This window comes from Elgaria multicarinata, chromosome 22, assembly GCF_023053635.1.
Source record: "Elgaria multicarinata webbii isolate HBS135686 ecotype San Diego chromosome 22, rElgMul1.1.pri, whole genome shotgun sequence".
NCBI lineage: Eukaryota > Metazoa > Chordata > Lepidosauria > Squamata > Anguidae > Elgaria > Elgaria multicarinata.
In genome coordinates, this window is record NC_086192.1 from 16108588 (window position 1) to 16128041 (window position 19454).

The 19454-nt window shown below is 53.4% G+C and overlaps 1 protein-coding gene across 1 annotated transcript in view; it reads left to right on the forward strand.

Moving 5' to 3' along the window:
- ELN (elastin) overlaps positions 1-16360 on the forward strand; it is a 52514-nt gene extending 36154 nt beyond the window's left edge. The window contains exons 17-34 of the mRNA XM_063146737.1: positions 534-593; positions 1862-1987; positions 3046-3093; positions 3987-4118; positions 4715-4774; positions 5531-5599; positions 6174-6227; positions 7267-7398; positions 7769-7828; positions 8015-8167; positions 8317-8364; positions 9327-9365; positions 11493-11531; positions 12088-12114; positions 13044-13082; positions 13247-13273; positions 13374-13421; positions 15501-16360. Of these exons, the coding sequence (XP_063002807.1) occupies positions 534-593; positions 1862-1987; positions 3046-3093; positions 3987-4118; positions 4715-4774; positions 5531-5599; positions 6174-6227; positions 7267-7398; positions 7769-7828; positions 8015-8167; positions 8317-8364; positions 9327-9365; positions 11493-11531; positions 12088-12114; positions 13044-13082; positions 13247-13273; positions 13374-13421; positions 15501-15526 (1187 nt within the window). The 3' untranslated portion in view covers positions 15527-16360. The remainder of the gene's footprint in view (positions 1-533; positions 594-1861; positions 1988-3045; positions 3094-3986; positions 4119-4714; positions 4775-5530; positions 5600-6173; positions 6228-7266; positions 7399-7768; positions 7829-8014; positions 8168-8316; positions 8365-9326; positions 9366-11492; positions 11532-12087; positions 12115-13043; positions 13083-13246; positions 13274-13373; positions 13422-15500) is intronic.
- Positions 16361-19454: the final 3094 nt, after the last annotated feature.

Sequence of the window (19454 nt, forward strand, 5' to 3'; positions counted from 1 at the left end):
ACTGTTCATGTCAAAATAACAAAGAGCCATGTGTAGGGTGACCCTATGAAAAGGAGGACAAGACTCCTGTATCTTTAACAGTTGCATAGAAAAGGGTGTTTCAGCAGGTGTCATTTGTATGCATGCAGCACCTGGTGAAATGCCCTCTTCATCACAACAGTTAAAGGTGCAGGAGCTATACTAGAGTGACCAGACTTGATTTGGTTTATACTCTAGAACTAAGAATAAGAACGAACATTTTAACTGAAAACTTGATTAAAACAATCATAAAGCACATACATTGAAACCAGCCTATGTATGTGGGGGGGGGGGGTTGTGGGTAGGGGGGGAATTGTAAACAGTGAAGGAAATTAAATGCCCGAAGGCATAGCCACATTATTAAAAGTCATCATTCACAGTGCGGCTGTTGCAGTGTGATAAAAACCCGTTATCTAGATTCGAGCCTTTGGCGTTACAATTAAACCTGTCGATGAATTCTCACTCAGCCGCCTCTCCGCTGTTCTCAGCTCTTCTTTAACCCTTTCTCCCCACAGGCGGGGGTGGATTGGCGGCAGCGGTAGCAGCCAAAGCAGCGGCCAAAGCAGCAGCTTACGGTGAGTCAGCGTGGCTTCTTCAGAAACTGGAAGCCAGGCACACTGGGAGGGGGCGGCCGGCGTTTGCGGGCTAAATGAGATGCGAAGGAAGGCCATAAACCAGCCTCCCCCAGCTTGGCGCTCTCCAGACATTTAGGACTACAACTCCCAGTATTCCAGACCATTGGTCATGCTGGCTGGGGCTGCTGGGAGTTGAAGTTCAAAACGCCTGGAGGCCTCCTGGTTGTGGGAGGTGGGCTTAGCTCTAGTCCTTTTTACACAGAGGCCCCTATCAGATGTCCGCAAGCAGGACAGGGCAGCAATCCCCAGTATACTGCCTCCGATGCTAGAGGTTATACACAGCCATCATGCCTAGTAGGCATTGATAGCCTTCTTCTGTGCTAGGAATAAACTCTGGTTCCTTGGGGCTGGGAGGGCGGTGGGGGGGGCATGTGGACAGCCCCCAAGTCAAAAGGGCTGAGTTCAGGCTGGCTGGAGCCCCAGGAAACAAGGCCTTTTGATAGGAAGGCCTTTCCCCCTCTCTGCTGCACCTGATCAGCCACGATGAGAGCCCCCGAGATGGGCAACGCCGTTTCCACCCAGAGTTCTCCCACCACCCCTGCCTGTTCTTGATTGAAAGCAGGCTAGTGCTGGTGAGCCGAGCAATTTAGGGATTTACGAAAGCCACAGGCGCGTCGGGTTTCATTGGGGGATGCGTCTGCGAGGAAGGGAGGGCCCCGCAAATGTGCTGTTTTTCCATCCTTGACGTTCTTCGCAAACCTCTGTCGGGATCCAGTTTACAAGCCGGGGCGCCGCTTTTCGCTGAGGAAGGCCCAGGCAGGCCACGGTCCAAAGACAGCAATAGGGAAGACCTAAATTTCTCCCCCGAATTCTGGGCAGCTTTCATTTCCACTCGGGGTGTGGGTGTGGGTGTGTGAGAATGTCTGCTGAAACCAGAAGTTGTAGCTGCTCAACACTCCCCATTTTTTACCTCTATGGCCCAAGGCCGTTCAGGGGGGAGGCTGCCCTCTAGTGGCCCACTTTGGCTGCAACACACAGGTAAGCCCACACCTGCCTTCCCCAACCAGGTGCAGTCCAGATGGGGGAGCATCCTGGTGGCCACATTAGTCCTGGCAAATGTCAGGGCTATGAACTAGTATGCTGGCGTTGAAAAGATTCCTTATTCCGGATGATTTGAATTGCCTTCCAAGTTGCCGACCCTTTCCAGGTGGCTCATTTTCTTCTGTCTGTCTGTCTGTCTGTCTGTCTCTCTCTCTCTCCTTCTGCAGGTGGTGGACGTGGCACCGGGGCCGGTTTAGGGGGTGCCGGCATCCCAGGCGTAGCCCCCGGCGTGGGCGGGATTCCGGGCATCGCACCTGGGGTCGGAACGGGGCTGGGAGGTGCCGGAGTGGGAGGTAAGTAGAGAGGACCGGCGGGGCGGGCTGGTGGAGCGCCATTGAGCTCTCGTCCCGATTTCTGAGCATGGCAGGCGTGGACTCGTGGCGTCCGTTTTGAGGGTCTCCGAAAAGAACTCCCACGGAAGGTGCTTCATCTTGTCCCGTTGTGAGCTTTATCAGGGAGGGGTCTCCAAACGGGCGTCCGTGCCACAGACGTCGGGATTAGGCAACATTCTGAAAATGTTGGATGGATTCCTGCATCGAGCAGGGGGTTGGACTCGATGGCCTTGTAGGCCCCTTCCAACTCTGCTATTCGATGATTCTATGTTGGAGACCATTTCTAAAGAAACAATGGAAGGTAAATAGACAGCACACAGCGATCCTATCTAAGGAGGGGGCAATACGTCCGCCCCACACACAGCACATTTCATTAGGGTGTGCACCCAGAGGATTTTTTTAAAGGTATTATTGAATGCTCAGACATTATTTTTATTCGTTTATTTAATTAGCACTGTAGACCGTGGCTTGCCTGTCCACGGGAAGGCCGTTGCAGAGGGGTGGGGAATGAGGAGACGCTCCTCAAGCCCCAGCGTTGGTGGGGCTTTGTGGTGACACTGGCTTGCGAGGTGATATTAGCCTTTGGGGGCCCTTCCTGCTGGCCTCTTTGAAGCCTGGTTCCTGGCAGAGAGGCACCCAGCAGTGATTCCTTTTCATTCCTGGTGCCGGGAACAATGGTACGCTATGGGGGCGGCAGCAGTGAAGCATTTGGAGGGCAGCTGCAGGACCGTTCCGCTGCATCTGGATCCCCCTTCTGGACCCCTACTCAATGACCCCCTCAATTCAGCACTTACTGCTTGAGACCTTAGGGTGTGCCTGGACACCCCCGGCACACCCCTTGCGCACGCCTATGCCTCCCCATACGTCTTGACTTGCATATCCTTCCCCCAGTTTTTAAAACGAGCGTCGCTTTTCCCCAAGCAAGTGATTATATTTTGAACACACCAAATTTCCAGCATTAAGGCGTTCCCTCTTTGACTGCCCCGTGCCCTATTTTTTGTCTTGCTTTCGCCCTCCAGGCGTGAGTCCAGCAGCAGCAGCAGCGGCCGCGAAAGCAGCAAAATACGGTAAGGCTGGCTTGGATGTGGGGAGGGGCGATAAGAGGGTACGGTTTCACCTGAGCTCGCAGTTCAGCCCCGGGTGCTCTACTCAGCCCCTGGAGAATCTCAACTTCTGTTCCAAATTCCTACTCCTTAAGATGGCAAAGTGGCACTTTGAATGTGTGCAGACTGAGATCTTAGAAAAGTCTGTGTGTTCTGGTGTTTTGGAGCAGGCAGGGTGCAAGTTCCTGAGTAGCAGAACCAGAATAAACCATTTTTAAAAATATAGCTTTTAAAACACACACACACACACATCTGCACACAAATTATGCATAGTAAAATATCCGATTGATTTTCTTAATTTATGCAGGTTGCAGAATCTGGCTTTTTCTTGGTGCAGAATTTTATTTTTGTTAGCACAGCGGCGGGCGGATACATGCAGTGCAGGTGATTTGGGGTACGGTGAATCGATTTGCACCCAGGGGTGTCCTCCCCCCTCCATTCAGGATGGCCAGCCCAAGGTAGCTACTAATGCAGAGATGCAACAGGAAGCCTCCTCAGGGGGCTGTTTACTCAGACGCCTCCCTGTGTCTGGAGAGATTGCAAGACCCAAATGCAGAGACACACGGAAATGCCCTGACTCAAGAGGAGGCGGATCAGGAGACCAGTGCAGAGCAGTAACTCAGACAGAGACGTGCCGGCAGCTTTCTTAATGGGGCTGCACTTTGGGCTATTCCTTTGTAGAGTACAAATGGTTCTCTCCTAAATCTGGCTCAGTGGGCAGGCTGCATTAGACATGTCGGATCCTGGCTTAGGATGGGAGCAGCTAACGGGATTTTCACGCTGCACCGATTTCATATAGAAGTAAGAGCATGGCCGGAAGACAAATGCGTCCTCCAGTTTCACATCTTCTTTCCAAGGCTTGGGCGCAGGAGTCGGTGGCGTTCCGGGGGGCGTCGGCGTGGGTGGCGTGCCAGGTGGCGTCGGTGGCGTTCCAGGTGGCGTCGGCGTGGGTGGCGTGCCAGGTGGCGTTGGCATTCCGGCTGTCCCAGGTGGGCTTAGACCAGAGGTGGGAAGAGGGCAGGTCAGGAGCTCTGGCAAATGAAGGGAACAGCGACAAAAAGAATTCTCCCCCGCTCTAAAATTAAGCTGCTCAAAAGAAGTACAGATCTTGGTAAATCCATTCCACCTGTGTTTCGTGGACTGCCAGGCGCCTTTCGTCCTGTCATCCGCTCTTCGAGGGAATCGGATTCTTTTTAGAGTTGTATACGAATTTTGTTCCTGTTTGCAAATGCGCAGTTGCGCTAATTAGCCCAAGTTTGCATTTGTGCAAATATCTCCCCCGCCCCCCCAAAAAGTAGAACAATCCGTCCACGGAATCCACGTGACTCTGAAAAAGCCGCCGCAGAATCCATAGGTGGGATTCATGGAATTCTGAACGCATTTCAACCCTTTGCGGCTTTCCCCGATATCCCTAGAGGGAGGTGGCAATCATGGCGGGGGGGGGGGGGTTCTGTATGCGCTCCCCCAGTGACTTTTTAGTTCTGCAAAACCAAAACAATCCTTGAAGTTTTGGCTCCGGGAAACGGAGCGCAGTTGGCGACCCTACTGGTGACGATGTCTAAGGCAGCTTCCTTTGTGCGAACAGGAGGTGGAGGCCCGGCGGCTGTAGCGGCGGCGAAGGCAGCGGCGAAAGCAGCGGCATATGGTGAGCTGCGCAACTCCCCGATTCCCTTATGGCATCAGAGCGTAACTCAGAGCAGGACGGCAAAACCTGGAAAGGAAAGGAGGTTGTTGTTTTCAGGATGACAGGACAAGAACTCACGAAGTGAAGGAAACAAACCCACATAAATTAGCCTCGAAGAAAGGTCCCTGCTGCGGCACCACGTGGCGAAACAACACGAGCCGAGTGTGAAAAGCCACAGAGCTGGTGGATTGGGTTTTCTAGAGCAGCTTTCCCCGATGGGTTTGACTGCAACGCCCATCATTCCCAGACATCAGGGTAGTTGGCCATCCCTGAGCACTGCACTCACTGGGGTGTGTGTGTGTGATGGGGGTTGCAGCTGGGCAGAGGGGGTGCAGAGACGAACCCCCTGGACTTTTGATGGGCTTTTGACGCTGCCGCCACCTGCCTCCCAGGTGCGTTGGCTGCTGTCCTTGGGGTTTCGAAGCGGGGTCACCTCCGCTTTCGTCCCTTCGCGCTGCAACACTTATTTCATGCCAGGGAGAGCCAGTGAAGGCTGGCGGCTCCGATGCCCGTGGGGCGGTGCATCCACTCTGGGTTTCAGTGGGAATCCTAAAGGAGCTCTCCCACGTGCAGAGTATCTGTAACGGTCTTTAGTGTTCCTGAACGACTTCCTAGAGAGCTTTAGCTATGGGGCGGTATAGAAATAGAGGGACGCGTGGGGAAAGGCATGCGTGAGACGTTCCCCACACTGACCTTTCCTTCTGCCATTTTTACCAGGCACTGGGGTAGCCCCTGGCTATGGCGCGCTTGGAGTGGGACCCGGCGGAGTAGGACTCGGTAGGATAGGTGAGTTTGGACCTGTCAACATGTTCTAAGGTGGGGGGGGCTGTTCGAGCTCAGGTCTAGAGCCAAAACATGGCCCTGGGGGGGGGGGGTCCCAGTTCCTGCATCTGGGGTTCCCCCAAACACCACGCCCCCTTCCCTCGTCTCCACCACCTTTCCCCTGACCACTGGGGTGTTTTTCCGGGCTTTGGGCATTTCCCCCTTTTCAATGCCTCCCCTAAGACTTTGTTACTGGCTGTAAGCAACTAGATGCTGGCATGTATATATTTTTTAATTTTTAGGGGGGGGGGATTTTGCCTTTGGCCCTGCCCACCACTGGAATTGGCCCCCTGAGGGCTTCTCCGGAATGCATTTGGCCCTTGGGCTGAAAGAAGTTCTGGCCCCCCACACACACCGCCAGATGGTTCTGCCCACTTCCCCCTGGCTCCTCCCCCTCTCCCAACACATCTGGAGAGCACCAGGGGGCGGGACGCCTGCCGTGACTTCACAGCTGTGCAATCTGCCGGGCGGGGGGGACTTGGTTGAACCCGTGCTGGTGGTCCTGAGCCTCTGTCTTTTTCTCTGCGTGTGTTTTCAGGTCCGGGAAGTGCTGCAGCTGCAGCAAAAGCAGCTGCAAAGGCTGCGAAATACGGTAAGGAGGACCGCTCCCCCGCCCCCCCCCCCCCCGCCCAGCAAAGGTGGTAAAAATGGTTGGGATGGCACTGATGCAATTTCACACGCACACACACACACACTTTCATGGCAGCCCTTGTACAGATAGCTGGCCTGGGCGGGGGTGGGAGAGAAGGGACTTGCCCCTAACTGTTTGTACTAGCAGAAATGGGATTGCACACCAAGAGGCGTCTAAACAGTGCAGCTGTGCTTCCATCAAAACAAGACAGCCCCTGCCTGCAGGCATATAATTTTAAAAAGGCACGGCACATAAGGAAAAGGCAACGGGGAGGGAAGAGGAAAAAAATGAATCATCTTCCAGCAGGGCTGTGGTAATAGCCCTGCTCCCTCTCTTTATGATTGATTTGCATGTATTCAAATATTTCTATTCTAATATTTTTTCCCCAAATACAAAAAATCAAATGCCACTAATGAAAAGGTTTTTTTTAAAAAAATAACCTTGGCTAAAACAATAAACTGTTCACGGCAAATGCTTAAACCCACATCAAAACTGAACAGCAGGAAAAGAGGAGCAGAAAGAACTGTGAACAGATGGACTAGAGCCCCCGAACAGCCAGGTTCTCACCGTGGGGCAAAAGCAAGAGAACGTTAACGGCAGACAGGCCTGCCTTGTGATGGCCCCCCAGGACACAGAGGCTCGATCTAAAAAAAAAAAAAAAAGGCAGGGAAATAGTTGCAGAGAGCGGGAGAGGGCCTGGAGGAGAGCGACGTCATGTAAAGGACCCGCAAACTGCCGTGACTGAGCAGTCATTGGGCGCACAGTAAAAAGCCTCATGTAGAAAGACTCCAAGTGACAGCTGAGGAAGCCCAGCGACCACTTGCAAGTGCGCAGGGGTTCGGGGGTGGGCCTCCACCGCTTCTCTGCCTCATGCGCACCAGCTTTGTGGGTGGGTGTCCCCCTTGCCGTGCTGTCAGCTCAGCCCGTGGCCTCGTCTAGGGCAGCAGCTAGAAGCCCAGGGCGAGGGCCTTCCTTCCAAGCCTGTGCTTTGCCCAAGCAGGAGCGAGAGGCCTGGTGCCGGGCGGTGGCGTTGGCGTCGGCCTCGGCGGTGGCCTCGGCGGTGGCGTCGGTGGTGGCGTCGGCCTCGGCGGTGGGCTTGTGCCGGGCACCGGCGGAATCCCTGGCGCTGGCGGTAAGCATCCCTGACGGTCCTGCCCTCTGCTGAAGGTGCTTTTCTTGCCTTCCATTCCCCTCGTGAGATTTCCTGGCTAGGGGGTCGCTTTCAGAGCGGTTCACGAGGGCGAGGCTGCTAGACTCCTCCATGCCGTGCCGTGGCAAAAGCAAAGTACACGGGGCAGGATACGCACGCAGCTCCCCTGCGTCAAACAGAGTCGCCAGGGCGGCCACCTCGAAGCTAAGCGAGCATCTACGGCGGGGGGCTTGAACCTCAGACCTGGGGTCCCAATTGGAGCAGACTCAGGGGTGGTGGTGGCCTTATTGCACGTCTCCCGGCACGTCTGGCCCTGAAACGGGCGGGCTGACACCTTCCTTCTTCCTCTTAGTGCCCGGGGGCGTTGGGGGCGCCGCAGCCGCCAAAGCAGCCGCCAAAGCAGCCAAGTACGGTGAGTCTCCCGCGGGCGTCTCCTCCCCGCCCAGCCTGGCTAGTCCCGCTGTTCCTTCGGAGGGCGGGGGCTTCCCCCCATGTGACCCCCACAATGCTGGGTATCCAGCAAAGGAAACTCACACAGATGTTGGGGAAATCTGACGCTTTGTCAGATTAATTTTAAACCTTTTCGATCTCTCTGTAGGCGCTGGAAGAGGAGTCTTGCCTGGAGGTGGAGTCTTGCCCGGAGGCGGAGTCTTGCCTGGGGGTGGAGTCTTGCCTGGAGGTGGAGTCTTGCCTGGAGGCGGAGTCTTGCCCGGGGGCGGAGTCTTGCCTGGAGGCAGAGTTCCTGGTGCAGGTCAGAGCTGGTCATTCCTGGGGCCCACATGCTCCTGTGTTGAAGGACATTTCTAGCACAGGTTGAGCAGACCGGTCCAGTTTTTGACCAACAGAGGCGATCCCTGAGGAACGGGACTCTGACCAGGGTTGTTTTTCATTATCACACAGGAATCCCCCAGATCGGAGTCCAGCCGGGGGCCAAGCCGCCTAAATACGGTACGTCTGCAGGGCTTAGCAAAACCACCCGCACTACCAGGGCTACCAAGTTACTCCTTCAGAAAGAGCTCAGAAAAGGAGCCCTTAAATTTTAGCACTACAGAGTGAGATCTAGGACTACAGATCTAGGACTCTGTTAGACCAGCCTTCCCCAAGCAGGTGCCCTCCAGATGTGATGGACGGCATTCTCCCCAGGGCACTTTATTAATTTTTTAACGGCAAACATTTATTGAACAGTCAACCATAAAGGACATGATTTTAATTCATTCCAGCTGGACATCAGGAAAAACTTCCTGACGGTTAGAGCAGTACGACAATGGAACCAACGACCTAGGGAGGTGGTGGGCTCTCCCACACTGGAAGCCTTCAAGAGGCAGCTGGGCAGCCATCTGTCAGGGATGCTTTAGGGTGGATTCCTGCATCGAGCAGGGGGTTGGACTCGATGGCCTTGTGGGTCCCTTCCAACTCTACTATTCTATGATTCTAGTTATAAAGCATTGTAGACCCTGATGTCTTGCTCTGCATTCAGCTTGCCTGACCACAGGAGGCCATTGCAAGGGGCAGGGGAATGAGGAGACCGGAGGGGGGTGTCTGGAAACAAAGCCCTATGAAGAGAGACTGAAAGAACTGGGCATGTTTAGCCTGGAGAAGAGAAGATTGAGGGGAGACATGAGAGCACTCTTCAAAGACTTAAAAGGTTGTCACACAGAGGAGGGCCAGGATCTCTTCTCGATCCTCCCAGAGTGCAGGACACGGAATAAGGGGCTCAAGTTAAAGGAAGCCTACGCTTTGGGGGTGCCTGGATTCCAGCCTCCCTGCGAGGGAAGAAAAAGAAAATGTCCCATGGAGTTCAAGGATTAGACTGCAGAGGAGGGGGCGTGGAGTTCCTGGGAACCCTTTGAGCTTCAACGCCATTTTTTGAATGGATGCGCCATTAAGACTTGCTCCTTTCTCTCCGGCAGGAGTCCCTGGAACTGTTCTGGGCGGTGGCGGTGTGGCAGGTACGGCAGCGGGCAGCACGGAGGGGTGGCAGGGGAGGAAGGCTCCGATCCAGAGAGGAGCAAAGGCCGAACTCGGCCACGGCTTCTCCCTTCCGGCGCTGCAATTTGGGCGACGGAGGGCACGTTTCAGCCAACGTCAGGCCCTGCTCAGGTCTCGGTCCTGTCCTGTCCCCCACGCTTCAGAATTAATTTTCCATAAGAGCCCTGAGGCCGGATCAGGCCAGGGGCCGTCTAGTCCAGCGCTCTATTCTCACAGTGGCCAACGAGCTGTCAAGCAGGACACGGTGCAACAGCGCCCTCCCACCCATGTTCCCCAGCAACTGGTGCACACAGGCTGACTGCTTCTGATACTGGAGGTAGCATACAGCCGTCAGGACTTTATCCAACCCCCTTTCAAAGCCATCCAAACTGGTGGCCACCCCTACGTCTTGTGGTAGTAGATTGTCTCCTGTTGCAGTGGCAAAGTCTTTCTGAGTGGCTTGGCCTGAAATGGGCGGTTGAGAACAACGGGCTTTACTGATCCCCGGCTCCTGGGGGAGATGAACTGCTAGCGCCGGTTTGCTGATGTGGATCAAGGCAGTGGCCTCCGTTTCAGGGCTATCCTCGGGAGCGTGGCGAGGGGGACGCTGACCACCTGCCCTTCCACGTTCACCTCTGGGCCACTGCATGCTCCTGACTTCCTCTGCCCCGTTTGTCCACAGGCCTCGGTGGCGGCAGAGGAGTAGGAGAATACGGTGTGCCTGTTGCAAGAGGAATTGGCTACGGCGTGTAAATGCAGCCCTGGGGGCTTGGGAAGCCTCCTTTTCCTTGCCTGTCCCTGCACACGACAGCAGTGGCACGGAGACGCAGGGCTCACCGCCTCTCGGAGGCGTGTCCACACCTGCACACGTTCGAAGCACGCTCATCCTTTTTGGGCATTTACACCTTGAACTTTTGGGGAGGATGCTTTGCAAACCGCCAGGTGCATCCGGACAGGGGCGTTCCCCCAGGGGGGTAGGACCCGGATCTGCGCCCAATCTACCTGTGCTCATTTATACCTGTCTCTGCAACTTTAGAAATAATTGTCCAGCTTTGGGAAAATTTCACAGGCCAGCCAGTTAATTTCTCCTCCAAAGAAGCACCAATAAAATAAATTCTTGAATTAATTTGCACCCTGCCCAAGATCATCCCAAGCCAATAGAAAATTGGTGGGGGGGGGGGTTCCCATGCAGGGGAAGAGTTACTCTTTCCCTCCCCAGCTTCAAACTCCCTCCGCCCTTGAATATGAGGGGGGGAATGCTACTGGCACCGCTGGAGACTCCGGGCCCTGGCAAACAGATTGGCACCGTGGCCGCCCCAGGGGGTCGTGGCCTAGAAGCAGCTCTTGCTTCCAGTGAGACTTCTCCAAACGTGGATGCCAGCAGGGTGGCTCAGTGACGTCCAGGCAAATGTAGCGCTTGCTGACATCTGGTCCCTCTCCTTTTTTAAAAATCCCTTGGGAATGTGGAGAGGTCCCTACAGCACTTGGCAAAAGCAGTTCCATCAATCTTTGAAACAGATAAAATAAACGTTTTTTAAAAAGGCAAACGAGAGGGAGAGGAATTTGTGGCGTTGCGAGGAAACGTGAATCGTCAGAATCCACTTGAGAAACTTCCTTTTCATTTTGGTGTGTTTTATCCGTCCGTTTCTTTCTGGCCAACTTATAACACTCTAAAAAGACTCCGACCTGCAGCAAACGACTAGGAGTCGCTCATCTGGTTTATACATTTTAAAGGATGATTTCTCCCTGCCCGCCCGCCGCTACGTACAAAGAGATTTTAAAATGTGAATCATTTCAGTATGAATCGTTCATTCGTCTATTTAAAATAATCATTTTTAAAATGTATAAACGGGGTACCCGGTTGATCCTGGTTGCTAATGATGGCTTGGAGCGACCAGGGTGGGTGGGCGGAGAGCCATTTTCCTCCCAACGTGGTGCACTTCTGATGTGCTGGACTACAACTCCCATCATGGGCCTCCCGCCCCACCCCGAGCGCCTCCTCCTTCTCGTGGGACGTCCACATGTGGTTCTCCAGGCTGTGGTTTGTCCCACGAGGCCGGTTTCATTTCGGTGCCAAGATGTTCATTCTCTCTCGTTTTGTCACACAGGTGTGCGGTATCCGGTGGCTGGTAAACCCCCCAAGCCAGGTAATAAGGAAGTGGGACTTCCAGCGGTGAACGGGAGGGAGTGCACGGTGGCGAGGACGGATCTCAAGTCTCCCCAAACTCTGGGCCGGCGTGGCGCCGAGGGTAGGGCTGGTCGGGCCCCTGTCGAGGGTCCACACGCCAGCAGGGGCCCTGGGAAAAGACCCCTTGGGCCTGCTCCTTCTCTTCCCCACTGCAACCTGCTTCTTCCCCTGCCTCTTGCTCCGGCCCAGGCCACGGTGGGGGAGAGGAGGAGGAGGAGGCGCCACGGCCTTTGTGCTCCGTGGTTCATTGCTTGGCAAGCGCCAGGTTGTGTGTGTGAAGCGAGGGAGCCCCATCTAGGACTCTTCTCCCAACTGGAGGGCTTTCGTGATCAACGTTCACACATTTGGCCGGGCGCGTTCGGGGAAAGATGTTTAGGATTCCGTGGGAACAGCCAGAATCCCACGGATGCTGCACTGAAACCAGATGTCGTTGGTCCCCCTGAGTTTTGAGAGACTGCTCATCCATGGCGCCCCCCCTCCTTCTCACACAGCACCTTTTCTCTTTGTCCCTGCAGGTTATGGTGTCGGCATTCCACAAGTTGGTGAGTTGCTAGACAAAAAGTCCCTGTTTTGCTTCATGTCCTGAAAAATATCGCCTGAGTGCCGTCATCAAAGGCAGGGCTTCAGAGGAAGTTGAGTCCTGACCTGATTTTTTCCTTCTTCTGACTCTTTGTGTCTGATTGACAATCCTCAGTGGTGATGGAAAGACACTCTGCACACGTTCAGATGTCTTCCAGTTTGATCACGTAACGGATTCACTGTGCACTGTCCCCCTTAAGGACAAGACAGCCTGTAGACACCCCTCACCACCCATTCCTTTGACCGGAAAAAGCCCAGCTCTGTGTTAGGAGTCCTGCCAGAAATCTCTATAGAATCCTGCAAATAAATCAGCTGTGACCAACACTTCCGTGGAGCATGAATTCAATAGTCGAGGTTGAACAGGCCTCCAGCCTCATGGTGTCAGAAGTGGGATCTGAACCCAGGCCTCCAGCCTCATGGTGTCAGCAGTGGGATCTGAACCCAGGCCTCCAGCCTCATGGTGTCAGAAGTGGGATCTGAACCCAGGCCCCCAGCCTCATGGTGTCAGCAGTGGGATCTGAACCCAGGCCTCCAGCCTCATGGTGTCAGAAGTGGGATCTGAACCCAGGCCTCCAGCCTCATGGTGTCAGCAGTGGGATCTGAACCCAGGCCTCCAGCCTCATGGTGTCAGCAGTGGGATTTGAACCCAGGCCTCCAGCCTTCTGGCTACTTTGACTCCGTGGGTAGGTGCAAAAATACGCATATCTGGGTGAACTAACGCTGCTGAGGACATGTCAAGAGATTTGCATGTGTTCTCGCTAGGAGGGCCCCATTCCCCCCGGTTGACACACGCGATCCAGTGATGAGCACACGTGCACAAATTACACTTGCAACTCGCCTGCCATCCTGAAGCTCTTTTGACACCCCCCCCCCTTTTTCTTCTCCATTGCAGCGGATGGGACTGGCTATGGATTATCTCCAATTTACCCAGGTACGTTGCGGGGACTCAGGTCCCATCAGCCCCCCAGCGTGGGTGAAGCAGAGGGCTGACCTTTGGCCTGCCCCATGCGCAGGGCGGGGCTCAAGATGCAGGAAATAGGGGCCCGTGGCTGTATTAATGAGGTTGCCCAATGCCCATCTCTTTCTGGTTTGCAGGTGGAGGAGTAGCCGGCGGCTATGGTGGTGAGTGCAATTCTTGCTGGGGGGGGGAGGGCTGGGCAGAAGCTGCCTGCATTGCCCTGAGTAACCTCACACACCCCTTCTGCTTCCCCCCCACACACAGGAAAGCCCCCCAAGCCCTATGGAGCCCTCGGAGCACTGGGCTACAGAGGTACGTATTAACCACACCTGCACTGGCTGGGTGGCTTGGCTTCCAAGCGGCGGTTTCCATCTTGATCCCAGAACCTCCGCGGTTCCGAGCCGGTCAGCCCGAGTGCCAGATTCGAGGGACCGTTTGCTTCCCGTCCTGCCCTGCCTGGGGACGTTCTCAGAGTCGGTGTGAGAACAGAAGACGTGGCAGAGCGAAGCCACGTCTCCAACACAGCGCCCGCGGGCTCCACCTCTCTCCCCGACTCACCACAATTTTATTTTATTCCTTAAAGATTTTATTTCTCCAGGTTTTAAAAACTGGGGGGGGGAGGGCTGGCAAAGCAAAAGGAAGGGTACCCTCTGGCACCATCTTTATTTGGGTCCCAAAGAGGGGCTTTGCATTTAGGAGACCAGCTTCCCCCTAGCTCTGCCGCGTACTGAGTTTCTTGGGCAGGGGGCAGGAGGGCTTTTCTTTCCGCCTTGCCACGTCGTCTTCTGGGAAAGGAGTGTTTTGGGACCGGATGCGGCAGCCCTTTTAGGAATGGGCAAGCCTTGCTCGCCCTGGTGACAGCCATTTTGTGAGAGCGCTCACGACGCCCTGCCAAAATTCCAAATGTGCCCACCGGCCCAAAAATGGTCAGGGAGACCCTGGCCCTAATATTGTCGAAATCTGCCATTTGTTAGGGTCTTCACAGCTGTGGTCCAGGAGCGGGGCAGGGGGCAAGAGATGGATCAGGTCCATTGGGCCAAAAGGGTCACAACTGAGACCGCTTTGGTGCGATGCGAGTCTTGGGGGAGTCAGGGGCGAGGGAGCCAAGACTTTGGGGGCACAGCTGTCTGCAGGTGATGCCTCCTGTGTTCACCGAGGATGAAGGACTCTGCTACTTTCAAAAGTGTCCTCCAATACCAGCTTTCTTCTTCTTCTTCTTCTTCTTCTTCTTCTTCTTCTTCTTCTTCTTCTTCTTCTTCTTCTTCTTCTTCTTCTTCCTGTTCTTCTTCTTCTTCATGCGCAAGCGTATCAAAGCATGAGCAGTCTCTAGATCGGAAATCAATGGAACCCCAAATCACCCATTTAGGGATTCTGGGGTGGGGGTGGGGCAAGGGGGCCCCCACTCACCCACCCAACTTCCCTTCTCACTTGCCCACATGCAACGTCTCCAGTGTCGTTCCAAGAACAATTTCTTCTAAAAACATTTTCTATGTTTGCATCCATTTCTGGATTTTATTCTATTTCTGCAATAAGAATTGGACATTTCTTTGTGTGTGTCATTCTTGGTAATTTGTTCATTTTCAATAAGAGGTGGCGTTCTTTCTTGGTTGCGTTTTTCCGATAGAAACGGGGTGTGGCATTTGTTTGTGTGTTTTTTGGTGTGTTCGCAATACAAATTGGACATGCGTTATTATTTTTAAAAGATGTTTGCAATTGAAATCGGCCAGTGATTTGGCGCGCTTTTTTGTGATTTGATTTGATTTATTATTACATTTATATACCGCCCCATAGCCGAAGCTCTCTGGGCGGTTTACAAAAGTTAAAAACAGTGAACATTAAAAACATAAACAGTATAAAAACAATGGTATCCATTTAAAAAACAACAGTTCCGGGGGATGTTTAAAAAAAAAATAGCGTTGTTAAATGCTGCTAACTGCCTGGGAAAAAAGTCTTGACCTGACGCCGAAAAGATAACAATGTTGGCGCCAGGCGAGCCTCATCAGGGAGATCATTCCATCATTGGGGGCCACCACTGAAAAGGCCCTCTCCCTTGTTGCCACCCTCCGAGCTTCCCTCGGAGTAGGCTCTCGGAGGAGGGCCTTAGACGTTGAGTGCAGTGAGCAGGCAGGTTCATGTCTTTTGCAATTATTTTGGGCATTCATTGGTTTTGCTTTGCGTTCCTGTTTCTGCAGTCAAAATTGGGTGTTCGGTGCTGCGCGTTTTCGATTTTCTCCCGCCCGAGGGGTTTTGCCTTTGGAAACTTCCGAGCCAGGCTTCCAAAGGGCCATTCGGGACTCGGTTCGGGGGGGGGACAAGATTTCCAGCTGTCTAACCCCCACCCCATACACCCGGTCCCTCCGGTCCCTTGACAGTGCCCCTCTCCTCCTGCAGGTGGCGTCGGACGCAAGAGGAAATAGACCGGACAGACGGCACACCATTCACCTCATGAACTTTGGTGCTACTGCGTGGTCTCGAATGTACATCCCCCCCACCCCGAGAAAAGCAGAGATTCCACCATCACCAAACACCACCACTGCCTCCCCCCTCCCCCAGCCTGCCTCCCCCCTCCCCCAGCCTGCCTTCCACCCTCTCACTGGTGCTACAACCATCCTGAAGGGAGCCCCCCCCTTCCCTTCCGATCCCTGGGGACTCTTTGGTGCTGCAGCCACGGTGGGCTGCTTTGGGAGGCAGGGGGGACCATCCGAGCACTTTAAGCAGCTCCTGAACCCTGTGCCCGCACGGCGGGGTCAGTAGCCACTGGCCAGTTGGCCCCGCGTCCTTTCTAGTCGATCTCTGCAGGCCCTAAGTGTGTTGGGGGGTTGTTGCTAGTTTGCCGTGAGCCCCTTGCCAGAGTGCTCCACCCCTCCCCCAGCACACCGCCTGCCTATGAGAGCGGGGGGGGGGGGGGAGGTCAATTCAGGCCAGGAAGCCACCACCAAAGGCATTAACCTTAATCCCTCATCTGCTGCTGGCTGCCAGGCCTGGGAAGGATTAGCTCACTCGGCCAGGCCGCCTCCGGCACACCTAGCGCGATGGCTGGCGTGGCAGCGTCCAGATCCGAGCGAACGGGGTGGCCCAGGGCCCCCGTCTGCCACCCACCATCCCTGCTCCACGTCTTCATGTTTAATCACTTCGATGTAACTGGGAAGGGGCACTTTTTTAAAAAATAAAGGAGAACAGTAACTGCTTTCCAGAAAATAAAGTAAAATAATAAAATAAAACCTGACTAATAAATAACTTTTTAAAGGAAACTCGCCTCTCTGTCTCTCTCTCTCTCTCTCTCTCTCTCTCTCTGTCTCCCCTTTGGGAGAAGGCTGTTGTCCCAAACAGGGTGCAGACGGCCATCTCTGGAATCTATTTCCCGATGCCCTTGGAAGCACCAAGCGACAATGAAATCCAAGCCAGGCGGGGCGTTCCCCTCGCTCTGGAGTAAGGACAGCCTGTCATCGTCCCCCCTGCTACATGCACACACCTGGGATGGATTATTTCTTTATTATTTATGGCCTGCTTTTCTGTCAATGACATTCAGAGTTGAGAAGTGGGCTCCCTTCCCAGCTGCGTTCGCTTGTAGCTGAGAAACGTGATCACCTCCGCACCCGTCCTTTTGCACAGCGAGTTTTCGTTAATGCCGGCGAAAGCTGCAGCCAAATGGTTCGAATTGGCAGTGGTGTTAATGGCGGCAGGCCTCGGCGGGCTCTTTCACTGGCAGTCCTCTGCACACACACACATACACACACACACACCACCCTCAGACCCCCCTGGTCTTTCTGAGCTTAGCTGCAATGCTCACAGGAGCTGGGAAGGGAAGGGGTTTCTCCAGCAACCGTATCTGTTTCCAGTCGTATCACAAAGTCTTTTTGAGAGGCCTTGGGTGGATAACGAAGACCCATCGTACTGGCAAAAGGCCTGGGCATGCTGAAGATGAAAACTGCTAACCGGTCTGTTGGCTTGGAGAGAAACCACAGGGTCTGGGAAACAGAAAGTCCTGGGAAATCGTGAGCTGGCCTTCCTCTCCTGCCAGGAGACACGTTGACCTTCCTCACACCATCTCAGGTGTGTCCAGTCGAAGCTAACCGAAACACCGCCTTTTGCCAGTTCACTTAGTCTTTGCCTGTCAGCTGATTCTAATAAATATTTTTATTATTACATTAATACCTTGCCATTTTTCCTCCAAGGAAGCCAAGGCAAAGGACATGAATCTCCTCTCCATTTTAGCCTCACAACAACCTTGTGAGGTAGGTGAACCTGAGAGTCCAAAGTCACTCAGGACCAAACAGGCATCTCCCAAATCCTGGTCCAACACTCTTAACCACTACACCACATTGTCTTGCTCCATGTACTGCCTGCTTATTGGTAGACACCGATACAGATCAACACCACTGCCTGCCGCTTTGGACTCTCCTTGGGGGGGGGGGGGTGGCCATGAGATGGCCATGATGAGCAACTGCACTTTGCAATTTACTACACCGCCATGAATTTGCCTTGGATCAGTAGTGGCTGGTGGCTCTGAGTTCAGTGGAGTGGTGAATCTGATCCAGGTTTCAATCAGAACATTAAAGGAGCTCAGAGTGGATTCATCACCCCACCGACATGAGAGCCACCCGCCTCCCGTGCCTTGGATTATAGTAGTTGATTTCCTACATCAGATGGGGGTCAGACTAGATAACCCTTGAGTTCCCTCACTATAATTCCATGAAACCCGAGCCTTTCTGATGGATAGCCAAGTCTCTAAGGCTGCAATCCTACTTATTAGGAAGACCCAGTCAGAGATGTTAGGACATTAAGGCAGTATATAGAAGCGAGGAGGAGCTGAGGAGCCTTATGACGAAGGTGAAAGAAGAAAGTGCAAAAGCTGGCTTGCAGTTAAACCTCAAAAAATCCAAGATTATGGCAACCAGCTTGATTGATAACTGGCAAATAGAGGGAGAAAACGCGGAGGCAGTGACAGACTTTGTATTTCTGGGCGCAAAGATTACTGCAGATGCTGACTGCAGCCAGGAAATCAGAAGACATTGACTTCTTGGGAGGAGAGCAATGACAAAACTCGATAAAATAGTTAAGAGCAGAGACACCACGCTGACAACAAAGGTCCGCATAGCTAAAGCAATGGTATTCCCCGTAGGAACCTATGGCTGCGAGAGCTGGACCATAAGGAAAGCTGAGTGAAGGAAGAGAGATGCTTTTGAACGGTGGTGTTGGAGGAAAATCCTGAGAGTGCCTTGGACTGCAAGAAGATCCAACCAGTCCATGCTTCAGGAAATCAAGCCAGGCGACTCACTTGAGGGAACGGTATTAAAGGCAAAACTGAAGTACTTTGGCCACATAATGAGAAGACAGGATACCCTGGAGAAGAGGCTGATGCTAGGGAAAGTGGAAGGCAAAAGGAAGAGGGGCCGACCAAAGGCAAGATGGAGGGATGATATTCTGGAGGTGACGGACTTGACCTTGGGGGAGCTAGGGGTGGCGACGGCCGACAGAAAGCTCTGGCGTGGGCTGGTCCATGAAGTCACGAAGAGCCGGAAGCGACTGAACGAATAAACAACAACAAAATAAATTAATAAAGATAAACAAGTAGGCCCAGTTTAGCTCAATGGCACTTTCTTCTACGTTAATATGCTTAGAGTGTTAGTTCTAGAAAACGTTCTGAGTGTTTTTCCTCCTGTTTTGGTGTGAAGACATACTGTAGACCTCTGGTGAGCTGGAACAGGTGGCTGCAACGTGGCTGGATCCGACAAAAGCAGCTCTTACACAGGACAGAGCACAAAATCGTTGTGTTTACCCATCTTAGCCCAAAACAGAGTCTCTGTGGGTCAAGGCAGTTTATCTGGAAAAACAGAGATGAGAGGCAAAAACTTCTGGGAGGCAATTTGTGACATCAAAAGAGAATGGCCAGAGATTTGGGCCTGCGTGAGCTCAATGACCCCCTTTAAGACATCCTACAGGCCTCAGTTTAAAGACAGGGAGGCAAGAAGGATCTCTTGAAAGCTGATGGCGGGGGCGGGGAGTGAAGCAAATACATAATAAAAGATTGGGTGGAGTAGCCAATGCCTCCAAAGACAGAAATAAAACTGATTTTCATAGGGAGGATATTAAAAACAACAAGAGAAAACAACGGAATGAAATAAAACAGAATCCTAGAATTGTAGAATAGTAGAGTTGGAAGGGGCCTATAAGGCCATCGAGTCCAACCCCCTGCTCAATGCAGGAATCCACCCTAAAGCATCCCTGACAGATGGTTGTCCAGCTGCCTCTTGAAGGCCTCTAGTGTGGGAGAGCCCACAGCCTCACCAGGCAACTGATTCCATTGTGGTACTGCTCTAACAGTCAGGAAGTTTTTCCTGATGT